Source organism: Camelus dromedarius, chromosome 1 (genome assembly GCF_036321535.1).
Source record: "Camelus dromedarius isolate mCamDro1 chromosome 1, mCamDro1.pat, whole genome shotgun sequence".
In the NCBI taxonomy this organism is placed as follows: Eukaryota; Metazoa; Chordata; class Mammalia; order Artiodactyla; family Camelidae; genus Camelus; species Camelus dromedarius.
The window spans coordinates 45,829,688-45,850,392 of NC_087436.1; the positions used below are offsets into that span (position 1 = coordinate 45,829,688).

Here is a 20,705-nt window from a genome sequence, read left to right on the forward strand (position 1 = left end):
TTTTAGAGATAAGAACCTTGATTCTAGTTTTAGCAGTACTATAAAGTATATCAATAATAATTTGATCAGAAAAACCAAAACCACTAAGTATTTTAAGCAGAAAAGAATATCAGAAACAGTTTCCATTCACATGGGATGAACAACAGTATACATTTATAGTTTTTTCACAGGTCTTTTCTCCCAACTTCTGTCGTAATAAAGTCTGAAGAGATCTGGCTATCATCTGGACTTCCTGTAAAACTACACTGTTTTATTACACTGATAGCATTACCTCAATCAGAGCAGATAAGCAAGTGGCAGCTAGTATGCTGAATAAGACACAGAGAGCAGGAAAGAAATCCTAGCACATAGTAAAATTGTAGGAAACCAGTTCTCAAACCTTCCAGAACACCTTCTGTGAAGTAAAAACCAAATTATTTTGTATTGTATTTCATTTCACAAGGAAGCATGAAACTTAGTGAGCCTTTTGGGGATACTCCCTTGGGGGAATAGTTGATTTGGGAGCAAATATTTCATACAGAAGAATACTGCTCTGGCTACCAGAGCAGGAAAGAGTTCTGCAGTAATCCAGCAAACCCTACGGTATTAGGGGTATTGGTGGTGGGAAATAACATTGCAGAGTATTTGAGGAAGACCCAGTGGGAGAACTACAATTCAGGACACTGGGGTTCTGGAACAAGGCCATGCCATCTGCAGCAGAGAATTATTTTCTTTTTGAGAAACAACCTATGCACTCCTGGACCCTGGTAAACGTAGACTAACTGAACATGATACTGTGTTACCATGTGGCAGAAATGGCCATTATGAGCTGGGTCCTATTAGCACAAGTTTGAGTAGGTCTAGCAAAAACATAAGATCAAAGTGTTACATCTGAAACCAAATACAAACAGGACCAAAGGACACAAGCAAAGTACATGATCAGGTGGCCCAAATTCCCCCTTTCCCCCGAATCCAAACTGTTGCACCTCTGTCCCTCCATTAGCTCACACCTATGGCTCTATGGGAAATCTGGTATGACCAGATGAAGGAGAAGGGAAAAGTTTGTGTTTGGTTTACAGTTGGGTTGGCTCAGTGTGTAGTTGCAACCCCAAAATAGCAGCTGCATTACAACCACACTTAGTAATGGTTTTTGAAAGACAGTGGTGAAGGAAAGTCCTCCCAATGGGCATAGCTTCAGGTAGTACACCTGGCCATCCGCTTTTTTGTGTGAAAAAATAAGTGGCCCGAGGTTAGACTATCTATGGAATCACAGCAATAGTGATTGCCTGATCATCTTTTTTCCTAGAATGAAAAATATTCAAACATTATGATCAGGAAGGTCTGGTGTAGGGATATGTGGATGTACATATAGAAGGGGGTGAAGTGTAAAAATCTTTGTATCCCCTGTTAACACCCACCAGCAAATAGCCACCAGAGAAAAGTCACTAAGTAACCAACAAAATGACTCAGCCAGTTAATATCAGCCAACCTCAGTCATCAGCCACCACAGTACTAGCATGATGGCCACCAGCATAAAGTGGCCGTGGTAGCAGGGATGGAAGCTACCCATGAAGCCAACAACACAGACCCCAAAGGTTTATTTAGCTACTAACATCAACAAATATCCAGTCTAACAGCAACAGAGACCAATGCAGAGCCCCCAAGATGGTACAACTCGTCAAGGATACCAACTAGCCACTTGGTAAATTATCACAGTCGGTTTTTTCAATCTTAAAAGACCCAGTGGTACATTCTCACAGGAATAGACATATATTACAGGTGAGGGTGTCCCTTTCCAGCCTGCAGGGCCTCAGGATCATAAGCCAAAGGATTACAGAGTATTTAATCCTCCAACAAAGGATTCCATATAACATCTTGCCAGACAAGGGGACCCACTTTATAGCAGAGGAGATGGGAGAGTGGGCCTATGACCATGCAGTCCACTGGTCATATCACATACTGCACCACTCAGAAGCTGGCAGCCTCATAAAGCATTGGAGCAACTTGCTGATTACTGAGCTGGGGTGCTACTTAAGGCAATACTCTGTGAAGACAGTGCTGTCCTCCAGGAAGCAGTATATGCACTGACTCAAAGGACCTTCATAAAGCACTGTATCCCCAGTGGAGAGAAGACACAGCTCTGGGAGCAAAGGAACAGAAGCAGGAATGACCACACTTACCATCACTTCCAATGACCAACTGGAGGCCTTGTGCTCCCTGTCCCCACAACTGCATACTCTGCAAGGCTAGAGGTCTGTTCTCCAAAGGAAGCACCCTTTTGTCCTGGGGCACAGCAGGAATCCCACTGAATTGTAAGCTCAGCCTTCTGCCTCCTGCATTGTCGTGCTGAGCTGCTTGTGTCTAGGGACCAGTAGGGAAGAAGAGGAGTGCCCCCTACCTTGATAGGAATAACTGACTCGGATCATTCAGAGGAAGTAGGGCTGCTATTATACAATGAGGGCAGGGAGGAATGTGTGTGGAGCCATGTGAGCTAGTCTGGTGCCTCTTGTGATGGTAAAGGGATAGAAATAGCAACTGTGGTAACCTGGGGCTCAGACCACTCCTGGAAGAGTCATGCCACCAGGTCAGCCACCAAGGCCAGCAGAGGTGGAAGCTCAGGATGAAGGGAATCTAGAACGGACAGGAAGGAGGCAGAGGATGAATATCAACTGCAGCCCCAAGCTCCATAGCAAGGGCGAGGCCACAGTCCCCCACCCACCCACCGCCTGCAACCACTCTCTCCTAAATTACCTCTCAGGAAGAGAGGCCTACTGCGGTTGTGAAGGAGCCACCTTGAAGCCTATACGGAAAGTCGATCTAAAAGGTACTGAAAGACATGGAGATGAATTTCCCAGAGCCCCCTCCAAGGAAGGTCTGGCAGCCTGGCTGTGACGAATATGGTCAGCAGACGCTTCCTTCTGTCAGATCCTTCGGGGTCTGCCTCAGCTACAGAGACCCACCTCACCTAAGGGCATGCCTTTCCTGGGCCACCCTCACCAGGTGACTAAGCAAGGTGGGCAGAATCCAGCCATTTCTGCCTGCCCAGGGATACTGTGACAGGCCACACTCACTGCAGAGCACCCCACGAGCTGGCCAAGGCTTCGGACCTGCACTGCAGTCTGATTTCTCTTTCTGCTCATTCCTGCTGCTTCTCCCCTCCTTTCCCAGGAGTTGATTCCTGATAAAACTATCTCCCACCCCAAGCTCTGTCTTACATGTGCTTCAGGAGAATCCAAACTGACACTGTTTCTGGGTTTTTTGGGGGTTTGGGGTTTTTTTTCTTTTTTTTTTAAATTGAAGTACAGTCAGTTACAATGTGGTCAATTTCTGCTGTAAAGCACAATGTCCCAGTCATGCATATATATACATATATTCATTTTCATATTCTTAGTGTTTCTGTTTAAAGAAAATAATTTGATCACAGCAAAATCTATGAATGATAAAGCAACCGATTTGTTGAAGATTGTTAATGGATTTAGCTCAACCTTCAATTTGATAGACTTTTCTTACCATCTCCTAGTCTTCATCATTAAAGAAAAATGAAATTCTTTTTTACCAAAACATAAGAAACTTCCAGTGGGCTCTGTCTTCTCCAGAAAACAAATGAGGCATTGTTCAGTACAACGTAGGGCATCAGCTTCCTCTTCAGGAAACGCAGTCTCTGTTGCTTGCCTCCCTCAGCTATTTACTGAGGCCGTTTTTGGTTTCAGTTACGGTAAAACTCTGGATTTCAGCCAAATTCTCCATGAGTTCAAAAGTACAAAGCTCTTGAGGAAGCTTGCTGTTTTTAAATATTTTTTCAGAGGTTAAAAATTAAATTTCAAAAGAATATCTGGATTGCAGAAGAGTTCACAGTAGAGACACAGACCCTGACTGTCTCCAACATGAAGCTGGCTCATATTACTCTGTTACTTGTGTGCTTCTCCTTAAGTTTTGGCAAGGTAAGTAATTCAATACTTGTGCAAACTATTTTAAGGTATTTTAAATAAATAAAAATACAGAAAAAAATCTTAAGGATATCATTTTGACTTAAAGATTACATAGTTCAGTTGCCGACAATGGCAGTATCTAGTGTAACAAAGATTTTATGTTAATATCTTGATGAAAGAGCTTTAAGGAACTGCTTTTTTCATATGCTCTTATCTGTGCATAGCAATCGAGCTGAATGAGAATTTTATTAATATAGATCCATAATTTACAGTAAATGTTAAATCAATAAACATTTATCAAGCTCTGTCAATGTGCAAGGTACAGTGCTGGGCAAATAGCAAGACTGATCCCTTCCCTCAGTAGCCTTTTGGTACAGTTGTAGAAGGATGATAGAAATATGCCAATGAGGAACTACTAAGCAAGATTTAAATAACATTTGAAAACACAAGAGAAAGAACTGTTACCAGACAGTATATATTTAATTACCCCAGAAATGGTACAAATATCATCTGCCAAGAGACTTTAATGAGAGGAAAAATCCCTTCCTGCTAGGAGGTCAGGAGAGTTTATGGACCGGGTGAGATCTGAGCTAGACCTACGGTTCTGGATTAAATTTGATCAGTGGAGAGAGAGAGGAAGTGATTTTCAGCCTGGAAAAGCAACAAGTGCTATGGCAGAAAGATCCCAAAGCACTAGGCTCCTCCAGATGAATGAATCCATTTGATCAGAGTGGAGACTGTAGGCAACTCAAGGAGTTAAAACCTTGACAGACTGACAGATTGTAGCCAGTCTGGAAGGTGGTCTGTGAAGTTTAGCAATGTTTAAGACATTTTAGATACTTATTGATTGCCTACTTTTGTGGTCATAACATTTTGAAACAATTCCAAAAATTGTTTTGTTTTAGTGCCTGTTTATGGCAACAAATATTTAAAGAAAACTATCTAAGAAATCAGAATTACATACTTTGTTTCTTATAACTTATAAAATATATATGCAATGTTGATAGTATAGAACAAATAGAAATAAAGTAAGTGCTCATTGATAGAAAACTGATTGAATTATTGTATGTCCATAAATGAAATATCATGTAGCTATTAAAATGGTACTTTTATATTTATTGAAATAAAGAAGCCCTCACTAAAATCTTATTTTTGTTAAAGAGAAAAATACACACACACACACACACACACACTCACACATACGACTCCTTACGTAAATGGCAGTTTAAAAGTTCTTAAAGAGTATATATCAAATAGATAATAGTTGGTATCTCTGAGTAATGGGATTACTGGTTATTTTTATTTTGTTTTATGTATTAATGAATTTTCAGATTTCAGAAATTTTGCTTTATTCATTCTTCATTTTTCTTCTATAAATACCAAATAAATGTGTGTTACATTATAATAAGAAACATTTGGTTTTTCGGGAAAAAAGGTATTTCGGTCACATTTTGGATTCCTGGAAAAAATAAAAAACAAAATTGAAAATAGTAGTTTCTACTTACACTAAAGAAAAGAGCTTTCTTTTACTGACCAATCATCTAACAATAAGTTGTCTTCATTCCTTTAAGAAAGAGCATTTTGAGAAGAGTTAATATCATATTTGTGAAAATTTCAGAACTTCCTAAAATATTAGTTTATAAAAGATAATGGAGTGGTTTTTTATCCCACCTGCTGAGAAGTAATCATTTTTAAATGGAGGTACCATAGAGAAAACATAAATGTGTTCAAAGAAGTTTTATAATGTATCTACATTTTCAATATGAAATAAAACATGTACAGCTGGGAGAAATTTTTGTTCTTTTGAAATAAGGGAGCAGATTTTCTTGTAGAGAATAAAAAGCCCAGCTCCTTTTTTATATCAAAACATTCTGATGGACTAATCTGGAGATGGATTATGTCAATCATGGGGTGGGCTGCAGGGGATAGACCTTAAAGTTGTTCTCAATATTGAAATGAGAATTTTGGTTTTACTGAACCTGCCTGGAGAAAGAGGTAAGGAGACTCAGGAAAGGATGGGAGAGAAACTCAGACCACAGAGGGGCTGGCTGCTGTATCAATAACCAAGGGACATTAAAGAACAGGAAAGCCAAGTATTTCAGTCAATATGGTTACCTACTGTGATAGTACTGTGCTGTGACATAATCACTGAAACCTTAAATTTTTATTTTACCCTAAAAGCATATTACAAACCTTGGTTTATATGGGTAGTATTTTGGAGAGAAAGAACGGGGGTGATGTTCAGCGCAGTGATCAGATGCTGGAAAGAGAAGATGCACAGGAGGCAATACACAATGCAGACACAGCAAACACGGCAAACACAGCAAATACGGCAGAGCAGGCAAATCCAAATACTCGTCCCTCCCACACAAAAAAAGAAAAATCAAGCAAACTATCAGAACGACTTTGTCGCAACTCCAGTTATCTGTCAAAGGCCTACAGCACCCAAGTGGATGCTAAATGAAGGAAAAGGCAACTTAAACCTGGTAGGAAACTGGCATTTCTACTTGCCCTTGTCCCGCCCTGTTCCCAAATTAGTGGCAGTCTTGAAGATGGCAGTCCACGTCCTAGTGTGGAGTCCCTAGCTCAAGAAAGAGTGGAGCAGACTTCATAAAACAACAATTGTGTTTGTTCTAACCTGCCTGGGGACTACTTCAAAGACTGGCGCAATGTACTTATCTTTGTTTCATCTAACTGGGAACTCACTCAGAGTGGAAAGCCAGCAGGTGTTCCTCAAAAACACTGTAAGGCAAGCAAACAACCCACAGCCACCTGGGACAAAAGATTACAGTTGAGACATGAAACAGAGTGCCAAACCTTGGGAGGAAAAGTTAGGGAGAGAGTTTCAGTGGGAAATTAGGACATTCAAAACCCCTATATATACTGGGGAATTTAAAAAGTAACAAACTTGCCCTGGGAGGATACTCAGAAAAGACTTAAGGAGACACTAGGCCTACACCTCCAGGCTTAGTACAAGCATGAAGTAAAGGCTAAGAAGGCAGAATTGTAAATGGCCTAGTTAAACATTGAAGGAGTACCCCAGAACAGAGCCAATTTGCAAAGCTGTGAAAGGTTTTTCTGTTGTTTTCAATTTGAGGGGTTTCTTCTTTTCTTTTTTCTTTTTTTTTCTCTTCTTTCTTTCTTTCTTTTTCTTCCCTCCTTCTTCCCGCCCTCCCTCCTTTCTTTCTTTCTTTTTTTGGTTCATTCTTTCTTTTTCACCTCTCTTTCCCTTCCCCTTTCTCTTTCTCTCACTCTCTCTCTCTCTCTGGTTCCTTATGTTTAAGGAAATCTTTGTCTAAACACTAGCTGAATACAAGGTAAAGAAACAAGACTTCAGAGTCCACACATGACAAAAAAAAAACAAATTTTACAAAAAGCAGTTTAGAAAAGTTATAAACAAACAGCTACAGTCTATAGAAAGTATGAAAAGCAAACTGAGAAGGAAGAATTTGATTTCAAGAGTTACTACATTATAATATTCAAAATGTCCAGTCTTCAACAAAAAGGTGTGAAGCATGCAATGAAACAAGAAAATGTGGCCCATTCACAGGAGAAATTAACAGAATTGATCCCTGAGGAAGAACAGACTTCGAACTTAACCGAAGACTTTAAGTCAACCATCTTAAATATGTTCAAAGAACTAAATGAAACCAGGAGGATGATGTACGAAAACATAGTATCATTAAAGATATAGAAATTATAAAAGGAATTAGACTGAAAAGTATAACGACCTCACTAGAGGGTTTTAACAGCAGATTTGAGTGGGCAGAAGAGTAAGTGAACTTGAAGATTGGTCAATTAAATTATCCAATCCGAGGAGCAGGAAGAGAATAAACATTTACAGAGCCTAAGAGACCTATATGACACCATCAAGCATACCAATATACAGAAAATGGAAATCTCAGAAGGAGAAGAGAGAGAGGATCAGAGAGAATGTTTAAAGGAATAATAGCCAAAAACTTCTTTAATTTGATAAAAGATAATAAATCTACAGACTAAGGAAGCTTACTGGTCCCCAAGAAGATAATGCAAAGAAATCCACACCAAGGCACATTACAATGAAATTGTTAAAAGCCGAGGAACAAAACAGAATATCTTGAAAGCAGCAACAGAAAACCAACTTATCATGGATAAGAGATCCTCAATAAAATTATTAGCATTTTTCTCATCTGTAACTGTGGAGGTCAGAAGAGAATGGAATGACATTTTTTACGTGCTGAAAGAAAAGAACTGTCAGCAAAGAATTTTATATCCAGCAAAGCCACCTTTTAAAAATGAGAGAAATTAAGACATTCTCAGATAAATAAAAGCATATAGAGTTAGTTGCTGGTATATCTGGTATATAAGAAATATACTACAAGAAAGGGAGTTCTTTCCAGACTGAACAAAAGGATGCTGGACAGTAACTTGAAGCCATATGAAGAAATAAAGAACTCCAGTAAAGATAACTACATAGATAAATACAAAAGCCAATGTTATTTTATTATTTAGTTTGTAACTCCTCTTTTCATTTCCTACATGATTTAAAAGATAAATATATAAAAATAATTATAAATTAACAGGCACACAATGTATAGAGATGTAATGTGTGACAATAACAACATAAAAGGCAATGGAACTGTACAGGAGCAGAGTTTTTATATGCTCTTGAAGCTAGGTTGGTATCAATTCAAACTAGATTGCTATAAATTTAAGATGTTAAGTATAATCCGCATTGTACCCACAAAGAAAATATTTTTTAAATATTCAAAAAACAAAGCTGTATATTTTTTTGTATTCCTATGAATACTCTTGAGCTTTGTTCTGAGATGTAGTTAAGTTACTTGAAACAGTTTTATCCTTTCAGGTCTTACTTTTAAGCATTCTTAGGTAGGACCAGAACAGTGCTAGGTCTAAGACTAATTATTCCACACTTCTGAGGCAAGATTCTTCTTTGTACTCCACCCAGTGCCCCATAAATCATACAATTTTCCAGTCTGAATGTCCATCAAAAAATGGGCAAAATATAGAAAACAATGAACAGTGACAACAAGCACTATTCATGGCCCCATTTGATCCTGGGCTTTGTTACCTTAAATTCTTTTGAATTGTTCTTTCCCCATCCTCTGGTAGTTTCATCACACTAAGGTGCTGATAAATACTCAGACGAACACTTACTAAGGGATCTTCTGCAGAGCTCCGAAGTTCTCTCTCTATGCCACTCACTTGTTTCCATCACTTTATTCTGTGAACTATAGCTGCCTTGGTCTTCCTAGACTCTCAGCTCTGTCTCCTCAATTCAGGGAGTCCCTTGAGCTCAGCTCAAGTTCCCTGTCTCTGCACCACAGTCTGGAAACTCTCCAAAGGAAATCAAATGGAACAATTGGAGGGCTCACTACCTCATTTGTTTCTCTAGTATCAGGGATCACTACCCTTCATTGCCTGATAACCAGTGTCTTGAAAATCATTGTTTTCTATATTTTGTCCATTTCTTGATTGTTTTAGGCTGAACAGTAGATCTGGTCCCTATTACTCTATCTTGACTGGAAACAAGAATTCCCATTTGATTTTAATTAATTTAATTTAAATAGCCACATTTGGTTCTTGGCTATTTATAACACAGTTAACCATTGCTAAGGTTGCTGAGGTTGAGTTTTTAAAATACAAATGTAAACTTCAAATGGGTACTTTTATTTTTTACTTATCCATTATAGACTTTGTCTTAAAAATGGAAGTTAATTCAGCCAGGTCTCAGTTTTACCCTGACAGTCTGCCTAGTAGTCTCATGCATTATGCATTAAAATTGTTCAAGTTCACTTCAAGTACAGTTCCTGTCTTCAGATTCTGTGTTCTTACATTTTCCCAAATGTAAATAGATTCAAAATAAACAATCTTGTCACAGTGATTATAAGGATGAGGAAACAAAAACAGCTGGGTTTTCAGTTTTGTCATTCTAATGGCCATTTGGAATTTTTGTTTTTAAAATATAAAATAGTAAAATAGTGCAGACTGAAAGGTGTAATATCTTTGTTTGCTAAGTACAAATAGTAGTTCATACAGGAAACATTTTACCAAATTTGAATAGTATCTTTAAAGTGAAATTTATCTTTTTCTTAAGCTGTAATATTATTATTCATTACTACAACAGACCTCTATACAGATTTAATTTTTTCCTTTTTCATTAAATACAGTAATATAATTTAAAATATTTATCTAGTACTTTTTCCCTTATTTATATTGTAGTATGAATTTTAGTTTTTTATTCTTATAAGCATGATTTTGTATATATTTCTATATGAAATGTCAATATAAGAAAATATTTGCTGTTTATAGTTTTCTCCATAATTTAGTAATTTATTTCATAATTTTTACTGAAAATAATTTTATTGTGTTGGGAATTGTTTAAAAAGTATCTGCTCTGTGTGAAAAATATACAAGGCTTGCCATTTGTCAATAGGCAATTTTTGCAGCTCATATTCCAGACAAAGTGCTGGTTTCCTTAATATGTAGAGTTCCTACCCAAAACAAGAAAAAAAATCCAGTCTACAGCAAAAGATATGGTTAGTATGAGGAGAAAGAAATACAAATCTCTCAAAGTTTAAGCAAATTGAATGATATTCAACCTCACTGATCAGGGAAAAAATGCAAATAAAACTTCTCTGATAACACTTGTATATATCAAATTGATGAAGATAAAAAAGTTTAATAAGAAATATGTTCTGTGGTCAAGAGTTTGGAAAATAGGCCCTGTCATATATTGATAATGGAATTCAAATTAAAACAGCCTCTATTGAGAGAAATTAGCCAATATCTTTCAAAATGAAAGCTGTTCATTCCTTTGATTCAGCAGTTTCACTCCCAGGAAAGTACTGACAAAAATACTTAGCTTATGGGGGAAATGATGTTTTCTATAAGGAGATTCATTACAACACTGTTTATAATAACAAAATTTTGGAAACAATCTAAATGCCCTTTGAGGGGGCTAGTTACAGGGCCATTGGTTGCAAATTGTCTTGGTGTTGTGGGGCAGAGTTAGAAAGTAAAATATGGGCTCACATATACAATGATGGTCTCTGGCAAGACTCACTAAGAACTATCAAGTGGTTGACTCTGAGGTAGGGCTTGGCTGGGTTAAATGTATAACAGAAAGAAGGAAATGTAATTTTTATAGCCACCCATCTGAACCTGTTTGTAATATTTCTATGTGTTTTCTATTTTTTTAATCAATTAAAAATGAAAAAAAAACAACATTTCATCCATCTTACATTCATTATAAAAAAACAAGACCAAGAAACTAGGCCGATGATTTTCTTAAAATCTCTGAGACAAAAATAATGGAATTGACCCTAAAACAATATTTCCAATTTTTAAAAGGGAACAAGATACAAGAGTCCATTCTACCTACACATACCATGCAACCACTTTCCCACCATTTCCAACAAAAACATACTAGTCCTAGAAAAAATACAATATTTATTTTAAAAATAAAAACAAATAACAAACACAGCAAAAGGCCTTACCAAGTTTTGTATGTGAATTGGAACAATTCATCATTCAGTATTAATAGGGAAACATTCTCTTTTTTTCATCTGAATAGAATGGCTGCTGGTTAAGGAGTTGATTGTTGGGATGCTGAGGCATGGCTTTATGTCAGAAACAGGAATAATACAGGATGGTTGGATCCAAGGAGAAGAAAAAATTGGAGAAAAAAATTGCTAGTGAAGACCATGATGAGAAGGAACTGAGGGCATAAAGGACCTAAAACTCTTTCAATGGAAAAGTTTCTGATACAATTGTTAACCATCAGGATATGAGTTGTTTATTCACTTCTGAAAGAAAGGCAAATTTTTATATTGTTTACTCTTATTGAAACTTCCACTTTTTTCCTCAATGTTTTCTGGGGAAATCATGATTGTACCAGTTGGATAATGCCATAATAATACAATCACCACAAAATTTCAGTGGCATACAACTTAATTTAGTATACTAGTCTACAGGTGAGCTGGGAATAATCTGATCTAAACTGGGCTCAGCTGGAGTGGTCTTTCTTTGCTAGCCTGGCCACATTCTTCTCACAGCTATGGCAGAGAAGCAAAAGGACAAATCCAGTTGCACGAGTACTTTCCAAGCATCTCTATGTCACATCTGCTGACTTCCTATTGACCAAAGAAAGTCACTGGCCAGTCCAGGGAAGATACACCCTACCCCAAGTAAGAGGCACAGAAAAGAATGTGTTGAAGGGTAGAAGAATGGGGCCAGATGCAAACTACCACAGGCAGCATCATATTAGCATTTGTATAGGATCTTAAGTTTTTATTTGTGCTTTCCTGTGTATTTTGCATTTGATGCTCTGTGAAGATATTATTTTGATTCTCCACAATTCGTAGAAGAAACAGAATCAAAAAGGTAGAGTCATTTACCCAAGATCACACAGCTAGTTAGCAGTAGAAGGGAAACTGTACTTTTTTACAAAAAGTAGTAGAAGGAGAAAGTGGTTGACTTTTGCTCTCTATAGTGATAGTTGATCATTCTTTTGTTGTTGTTGTTTATAGGTTAATTATAGAAGAGTAAAAAAAATGAAGATAGCAAAGAATCCAGAGGTAAAACTATATGCTGTATACTGGGATGGAATAGGAAATTGTTATATTTCTTATTGATTTTGTATAGTCAGTCCATCTAAAATGTCTTCATTGTAGTCCTGTCTAGAATAAAAAAACAAAGTTTACATCAAAATAATTGCTACAACATCACAAATACCAAGGAAAGGATTTCTTTTTTTTAAAAAAGCCTGTCTACACAAAGAAACAGCAACTAAAGGAGTTGAATTATGTTTTGTAGATGACTAGGCTATAGTAGTAATTGTTAAAAATTTTTGCCCATGTGCCCCAGTATATGTGAATATATTTATTTATAAATAACATATACACTGCTGTACAAATAAATATACCTTAAAAAACAAAATTTTAAGCAAATAATATTTTAATAATTTTCACCATTAATCTTTAATGAAATAATGTTACTACTTTTCAAATTTTTCATTTGATTTGAATGTCATATTAGCTGGAAAAGACACTTCACAAAGAGCAACATACACAATAAACATATGGGGAGAGGTTCAATTCAATAACGAAATGAGATGGAAATCTATATTTCAATTAGTCTTTTTAATATTACTGATTGGAGACAGGGCTGACTTCTTGTCATACTGATTAGCTTTCCATTGTTTTTAACCCCATGATGTGGCCTATGAACAGCTTCTACTGTGGCTAGAAGTGTGGACTCTGCCATTTTTTTGGTCATTGGTGTTACATTTTGGCATTATTTTCAATCCAGCATCATTTCAGTATATGTATATCTAAACCATTTGTCCATTTGCAAAGATTATTTCCACTAAAACTGGATCATATAATCCATAATATCCCTTAGTCAAGCACACGTACATGATTGTCTATCTTAAAACAAAAACCTTCTCTTGACCACATATTTCCCTCCCATTTTTGTATCCCTTTACATCTAAATTCTTTTTTTTTTTAAACTGCTTTGCTCTATTTCTCTTTTTCCATTCTTTCTTGAGCCCAGTCAGGCTTGAGTTCCCACCATTCTACCAAAATAACATTTGTCAAGATCACCATTTTACTGGAGAAGTATCACACAGCTGCTAATCACTCCTTCCTTCTCTCTGCCTCTGTGCCACCAGTTTCTATTTGTCTTTTACTGACCCCATCTCATCTCCTTGACTAGTTCTTCATCATCTGCCCCACCTCTAAATGTTGGAGGGCTCACACCCTCTAGTGGCTTTATACTGCATTCAGAGAATAAGCTGAAGTCTTTCCAGTAGCCTACAAGGTCCTACCTGCTGATCACACATCCCTCCAATTCTCTGGCCTCATCTCCTCCTGTTCTCCCTTCAGCCATTAACTCCCCTCCAACCACACCAACCCCCTGGACCAAGAGCATACCACATGTGCTTCTACCCCACAGCTTTTGCCCTGGCTGTTACCTCTGACCATGACACTTCTCCTCTAGAGACCTACATGGCTTTCTCACTCCCCTTCAGTTCCCCGCTCCAAGGGAACCTTTCCCCAGAGTCTTTCCTGACAACCCTATGCAAAATAGCAATCATCCCCCTCACTCTCCACAACCTCCACCTCTCTTACCCTGTAGAGCACTAGTCATTTTATGTCATACTATGTATTTATTCATTTTTGTCTGTCTTTCCTCTACTAAAAATGTAAGCTCTATGACTTCATGCTGTTCACTAGTGTATCCCAGGACCTAGAACAGTGCCTGGCACATTGTAGGCTCTCAATAAATATTGAATGAATATTCTGTGAGTGTAGGCACAACTGCCAATCCATATTTAAATATTAGTAAGATTAATTTCTTCTTACTTTTTCAATAAAACATACAAATGAACATAATTTCTATTATTTTACCCATTGGATTATCTTCACACCCCTGGGGTTTATGTAATCCACTTTGAAAATTACTGGTCAATAGGAGTGGTTCTCAGTCTTTGGGGAGCATAAGAATCTTTGTGGTGCTTATTTAAAGTACAGATGCCAGGGTTTTCCCTCAGAGATTCTGATTCAGAGGTTCTGTTGCGTGGGTCCAAGAGTCTGCATTTGTAACATGCTGCACCTCAGATGGGTCATGCAGATGGTCTAGGGCACAGTTGGAAATACTTATCCAGGTATTTGATAGTCTTCTTTTCCAGCTTGTAATTACAAGCTCAATAAAAATGAAAAAAAAAAAAAAGAAAAACTTAAGCATGCCTCCATCAGCTGATGCATAGCTTACACACGGAATGATTCAGGTTCCATTCCTCCTAGACAAGTGGTTCTCAAGGCTTTGGGTTTTAAAGACTGTATCTAGACAACTACTTGTATCAGTCAGTATTGGCTATGCAGCAGTAAGAACCAATCCCAAAATCTCAGTGGCTTGACACAAGAAAAGTTAATTTTTGCTTATGCAAAGTCCACTGTGGATCTGGGTGACTCTCCAGTGAACACATCCTCCCTGTGTTGGCCCAGCATGCTAGGCTGCTTTGATTCTATGATCTCTCTGCAACGCTTGCTCCCATGATCATCATGGCAGGGCAAGAGCAAGTTGCATTGTTGAGCACTGGCAATTAAATGTTTCTACCTGAAACCAATATATGTTACTTCAGCTCACATTTCATTGGTCAAATTAATTCATCACCATGTCCAACCACAAGAAGGAAAGCAGTCTTCCCATTTGCTTGGAAGTAGAGTTAAATAAGACTTTAGTAAATGGTATTAACATTTACCACAAAGATAAACATTAAAAAAAAATGCTTAGATCCACCACCCCACCTTATACCATCAACAACACACATAATAGTAGTTATGTCTACTGTTAGTAGACTCTGTAATTGTAGGAAGGAAGGACGGAACAAAGTCAATATAATTTCAGTGATGATTTAAATAATTTTGCTTCTGATTAATCTTAACAGCCTCCCTATAGGTTTACGTAAATGTATGAGGCAGAGTTCATATTCTCTCCATGGTGAAGACTGGTGTACAGATGCATTTACCAACCCATTTAATAACTTCCTGAAGGATCATCAGCCGAGGGCTCTAGATGTTGAGAATCCATGGACAAATGTGACTTACCCAGTCCTTTACAGTTAAAGCCTATTGCCATCATGTTTCACACAGTGGATAAACCTTACTTTGACTGTTTCTAGCTTTTGCCCCTTGGTAATTTTCTAACTTCCCTTTGGCTATTGTCATCAGCAGCAGCCACTGTGTTGGTATTAGCCAGTACCATCAACCTGAAACTTTAAATGGTAGTAGTATCATAAAGTTGATTCCAACTTACAGTAAGAAATTATAGAAATAGAAAACTGCTGAATTTCTAAGAGAATTGTTTCCACCATGCTCTGATTACACCTTCTCCTAGCCCCTCCTCAACCTTGTTTCAACAATTTGCTCCTTCTTTCTTAAAGTTTCAGTCTTTCCCATTCTGTTAGATTCCTGGCCTTAGCCTCCAATCATGATGAAATCTCTCCTATCCTAACAGCAAAAATCTCTCTTTACTATGTCCCTTTATGATACTATCCTATCCACTTTTTCTCCTTCAAAGCCTAACACAATCTTTTCTGTACTGAAAGTATGATGACATTCTTTTCCATTTAATTTTTTTTTATTAAATTAATTCACGTGTAGCTCAGTGGTAGAGCATGTGCTTTGCATGCACAAGACCCTGGGTTCAATCCCCTGTATATCCATTAAAATAAATAAGTAAATAAACCTAATTACCTCCCTTCCTCAAAAAAAAATAAAATAAAAATAAAATATTTTAAAATTAATTCTTGTATATATTTTACAAAGGCAAATAATACCATAAGGCTTAAAACCATGGTGGTATTAAAAATATTTAACAATTGGTTGGGCATAGATATTGGTCACAGTTAGATAAGATCACTAGCCAATTATCCTTGCCTGTAATGTAAAATACACCATCTCACTCTTGCTTCTATCTATTTTTTTAGCCACTCCATCTTCTTCAGAAGTAGTAGATGCCCCAATTCCTAAGCTTTTATGGGGTTCTCTGGGGGTGAATTTGCTTTATTCTTCTGGACTTCCCTCATTTGGCTTGGGTTACCATTCTCTCTAGTCTGCTAAATCTATTACCATCAGAATGTCTGCTTTCCAGCTTCCAACATTTTGATAACATCTCTAGTCTGTAATCCTTTCCACATTCTCTTTGGCCTTATTGGCCATGCCTTTTTAAAAAATTCTTTTATTCTTATCTTAATGGGGCTTGGAGAGGAAGCAGAAATTTTTTTAAAGCCTGTGTTTAGTCTCCATGTCTAAGCACAAGACCAGTCAAAAGAGTTAACTATACTTCTGTTTCCATTTTTTCACTTCCATTCTGGCCTCAACTCACCAAAGTCTGGTTTCTGCCTCTGACATTCATCTAAAACTACTTCTTCAAAGGATCCCAGTGACCTTTGTTCATCAAATTCAGTGACCTTTTTTTTAGCCTTCATCCTCTGAAGCTCTTTGCAGCATTAGACACATGAGCAACACCACTCTGGCTGAAAAGCTAAGTCTCTCTTGCTTGTTCCACATCTTCAGCTCCTAAAATGTAAAATTCTCCTCTGTTCTGCCTTGTTGGGTTTTTTTTTGGGGGGGGGGGGTTCACCATTCATTCAATGAATAACACCAGGCCCACCAGACCCCTGAAGTGAGTCCGAGCTGGGAGGAAGCTGTCACCTGGAGTGAAGGTCAGAATCTAAGTGATTGAACAGGACTGGACACTGTAATTGCTGTTACATGACTGTTCCTGGGACCAAAAGTCTTAATTTTTTGTTTTTGCTTTAATCTAAGTGTGCCTGAAAAGTTAATGACATTTCCCCAGTTTTTATCTAAAGATCAAGGAAAAATGACACCTCAGAAAGGGATCAAGGTGGGAAAGAATCAAGTTGTTTTCTGCTTGCACCCAATTAGAATATCACTCTTTCAAGAGAAAGGTGGTATGTAAAAGGGTGACAATCCAAGATGTCAGGGCACTTTAACTTTGTCAGTGGAAGATACAGGAGCTAAGAAGTTACAAAATTTTCGGCTCTAATAAGTGCTACAAAAGAGGCACATGAAACTATGAAAAGTATGTAACTGGTGTATTTCATTCTAGATTAGTGTGTAGCTAGTGTAGTTAATGACGAATGTGTCAAATTTCCTTGTTTCTATGGCTATTTAATAAAGTTTACTGAAAAGCATGTTGGATAGAATGAATTTCACAGCTTTCACAGATTTGTATGTGGTTTTTTATTGACTGATTTTTATTTGTCTTCATCACAGCACTTAGAGATTGTTCAATTCATTTCTGCCCTAGCTTACTGTTACTACAGCTAGAGGTCCCTGAGAAGAGATAGGGGTTCTTATTGCTGGGGGGGGTCTAGGGAAACTGGAAGAAAGGACGCCCATCCTCCAAAGGGAGTGTCTAGGGGATAGAGAGAGAGCATTGGCTTTCCACAACTGGCTTTTCACCCAACTGGCCTGTTCCCAGCCCTCATTGTATTTCCTCTGGATTCCTGCAGGTCTAATTGGCCTCCTGCCTGCCTAACGGTCTGATCTGATCTCTAGAAAGATCTTCCTTAAATGCAAATTTGCTTCCCTGCTTACAGTCTCTCAGTGGCTCCCTTCAGACCTTCTCCCTTACCCCCACCACCACCTTCTTACTCTGTTCTCCAGCCTCAAACGTACTCTTCTTGCTGTTCTCCTTCCCGCGGTCCTACCTGGAGTGCCCACCCCCCAACCCCTGCCAGCTGACGACTCCTCAGTGGTCTCAGAAAAGCCATCAGCTCTACCCAGACTCCTCTTCATGGAGATGTTCCCAAGCATCCTAGGCAGGCCAGGGACCCAGAACACTGTCCTAAAGGCATCCCTGGCCCATTTGTACCAGTGAAGTCATCAGGCTTGGCTGTCTCTCTTCTGGTCGTTGTGCTCCTTAGGCAGGGACTTTTCTTCCTCTGATCCTAGCCTTAGGCTATTCCCTGGCACACAATGGTGCTTACTAACTCATTCACTGAATTAACTGATAACTGGGCTAATGATCTGTCTTCCAAGCTTCAGTCACACGTTTCCTTCTACAGAATATCTCCAGAGGCACATCCTTCAGTTGCCTCAGAATCAACGGGTCCGAAACCAAACTCCTAATGCTCTACCTTACCTTAATATCTGTATTGATTAATGGCATTGTGCACCCTTACAGTCATGCAGCCTCAAAACCTAAAACCACTGTCAACTCCTACGTGTGTTAAATTGTCCAATCCTAATTGCTTTTTCTCCTAACTACTTTTTCTTGGTCCTTCCAAATCGTTCTCTTGCTCCACTCCTGCTGCCTTTCTCCCGTTTCCTGATCAGTGACCACCCCATTGGAAGCACACACAAGCCTGTATGACCATCGGTTGGGACTGCTCACGTTCCTCTGCTAGCACCTTCCTTGACTTGCTCAAATGCTCCATCCTCCATGAAGCCTTTTAAAATGCCCCTGGAAAGACTTACTGTCTCACACTCTGGTTCCCCAAGGGCACTGTGTCTTATTTGTATGATTGTTTTATCACTTGCCACCGTCTGCCTTGTGCTCCAGTTATTATGTGTGTTTCTGTCTTATTGTCTAGATATCAGGCCCTTGGAAGGTAGAGCCCATGTCATGTTCATCTTAGCAGGATTTTTCACAGAGTAGGAATTTAGCAAATAGTTTTGCATTTTAATAGAATTAATCAATTTCATGCATCAGTTCATTCCATGAGACTGTAATTACCACCAAATTTGCAACCCCCTAACATGATTGATGAGATTCTTTGATTTCCTCAAAGGCAGAATTTTATGTTGGCTTTAGGATAACAGCTGCCACTGATTTCATCCCTAGTACCTGCCAACCATTATACACGTTTTATTTCTGATCTTGCAATAACCTTGCAAAACAGAAGATAATATCCCCATTTACAGATGAGGAAACTCAGGTTTCGTGAAGGTAAGTAACTTGCTCAAGGCCATATAACTGTAAGTGCCCAAGTTGGGACTAGAAGCCAGGTTTGTTTGATTCTAAAAATCACCAGACCACATCACCCTCATCTATGCAGATTAGGTGAGTCTGTTTTGTTCCTTTTCTTCACGTATTCGTCTTCAAAAAGAAGATTTTATTTTTTTGCTAAGTTAATGTTTATCTTGTGCTTTATAGCCCTCTTCGACATCAGGCACATCTCAAGAGGATCTTGTGGACAAAAAGTGCTTAACTGAAAAATACACGCATCTCTCCTGTGATAAAGTCTTCTGCCAACCATGGCAGAAATGCATCGAGGGGACCTGTACCTGTAAAATTCCTTATCAGTGCCCAAAGAATGGTACTAGGGTGTGTTCAACCAACGGGAAAAGCTACCCAACTTACTGTCACCAAAAGAGTTTAGAATGTCTTCGTCCAGAGGCAAAGTTTTTAAAAAGTGGACCATGCACAGGTGAAGGTAGGAAAAGCCTAGTTTACTCTATGACAGAAAGTAATTGTGTGTGATATTTCCTATTAGAAGATACTTTTCCTGTGAAATGTTATGATAACTCAAAATTCTTCCCTAGACCCTCAGGAGTAATTGGGTGATAACTAGAGGAATTTGGGATCACCAGAATTTAGCCAGCCCTTGAGTCCAGAGCATGAGGCCCTGAGGCTGGTCTTTCCCTCAATGCCAGTGTCACTCTCTGCTGCCCAGTCCTGCAGAATTATACCCATTCTCACTTCTGCTTGGCTAAAGGGATTATTCACAAGCTATTGAGCTGGTTCAGAATCCAGCGAAAAAGGCTTTATATGAGATTGGTACTGATGTGGAATCCCTTTGGACCCCCGGTCTCCATGATTTCTTCCAGCATCCATCCCACCAGCTGCTACCCCTCTCCCGAGCCCCAGCCCCACTGGCCCTGATCCAAGGTTTGGCTCAGGCCACTGCTGACCTAGGACATATCCTAACCTAGCAAACTCAGCACATCAGATCAGAGCTTCTCAACACTCCATCCAGGTACCTAACATAGGGAGGAGGCTGGGACCCTCATATGTGGGTTAGTGGAGTGGTTAAGATTAAGGGTCTCACTGTCAGTCAGATTCGCTTACAAGCCCCTCCAAGCCCCACCTGGATTATTGACTAGCTATGTGACCTCTCTGGAACACAGTTTCCACATCTGTAAAACGTGAGTAATAATAGTTCCTAGCTCATAAGACTTTTGTGAAAATTAACTAAAATGATGTATATAAAGTGCTGTAAACAGGATACAGAAAGTGCTCATGAAATTTTAGCTATGA

General features: G+C 38.5%; 1 protein-coding gene across 3 annotated transcripts in view; it reads left to right on the forward strand.

The window, feature by feature from the left end:
* The first annotated feature begins 3,741 nt into the window (after nt 1–3,741).
* CFI (complement factor I) overlaps nt 3,742–20,705 on the forward strand; it is a 39,911-nt gene continuing 22,947 nt past the window's right edge. Inside the window, exons 1-3 of one of the 3 annotated variants that reach the window (XM_031467745.2) lie at nt 3,742–3,920; nt 12,440–12,487; nt 19,602–19,881. In XM_031467745.2, the coding sequence (XP_031323605.1) occupies nt 3,864–3,920; nt 12,440–12,487; nt 19,602–19,881 (385 nt within the window). In that variant the 5' untranslated portion in view covers nt 3,742–3,863. The remainder of the gene's footprint in view (nt 3,921–12,439; nt 12,488–19,601; nt 19,882–20,705) is intronic. The other 2 variants (XM_031467738.2, XM_010981079.3) reach the window with 2 other exon arrangements.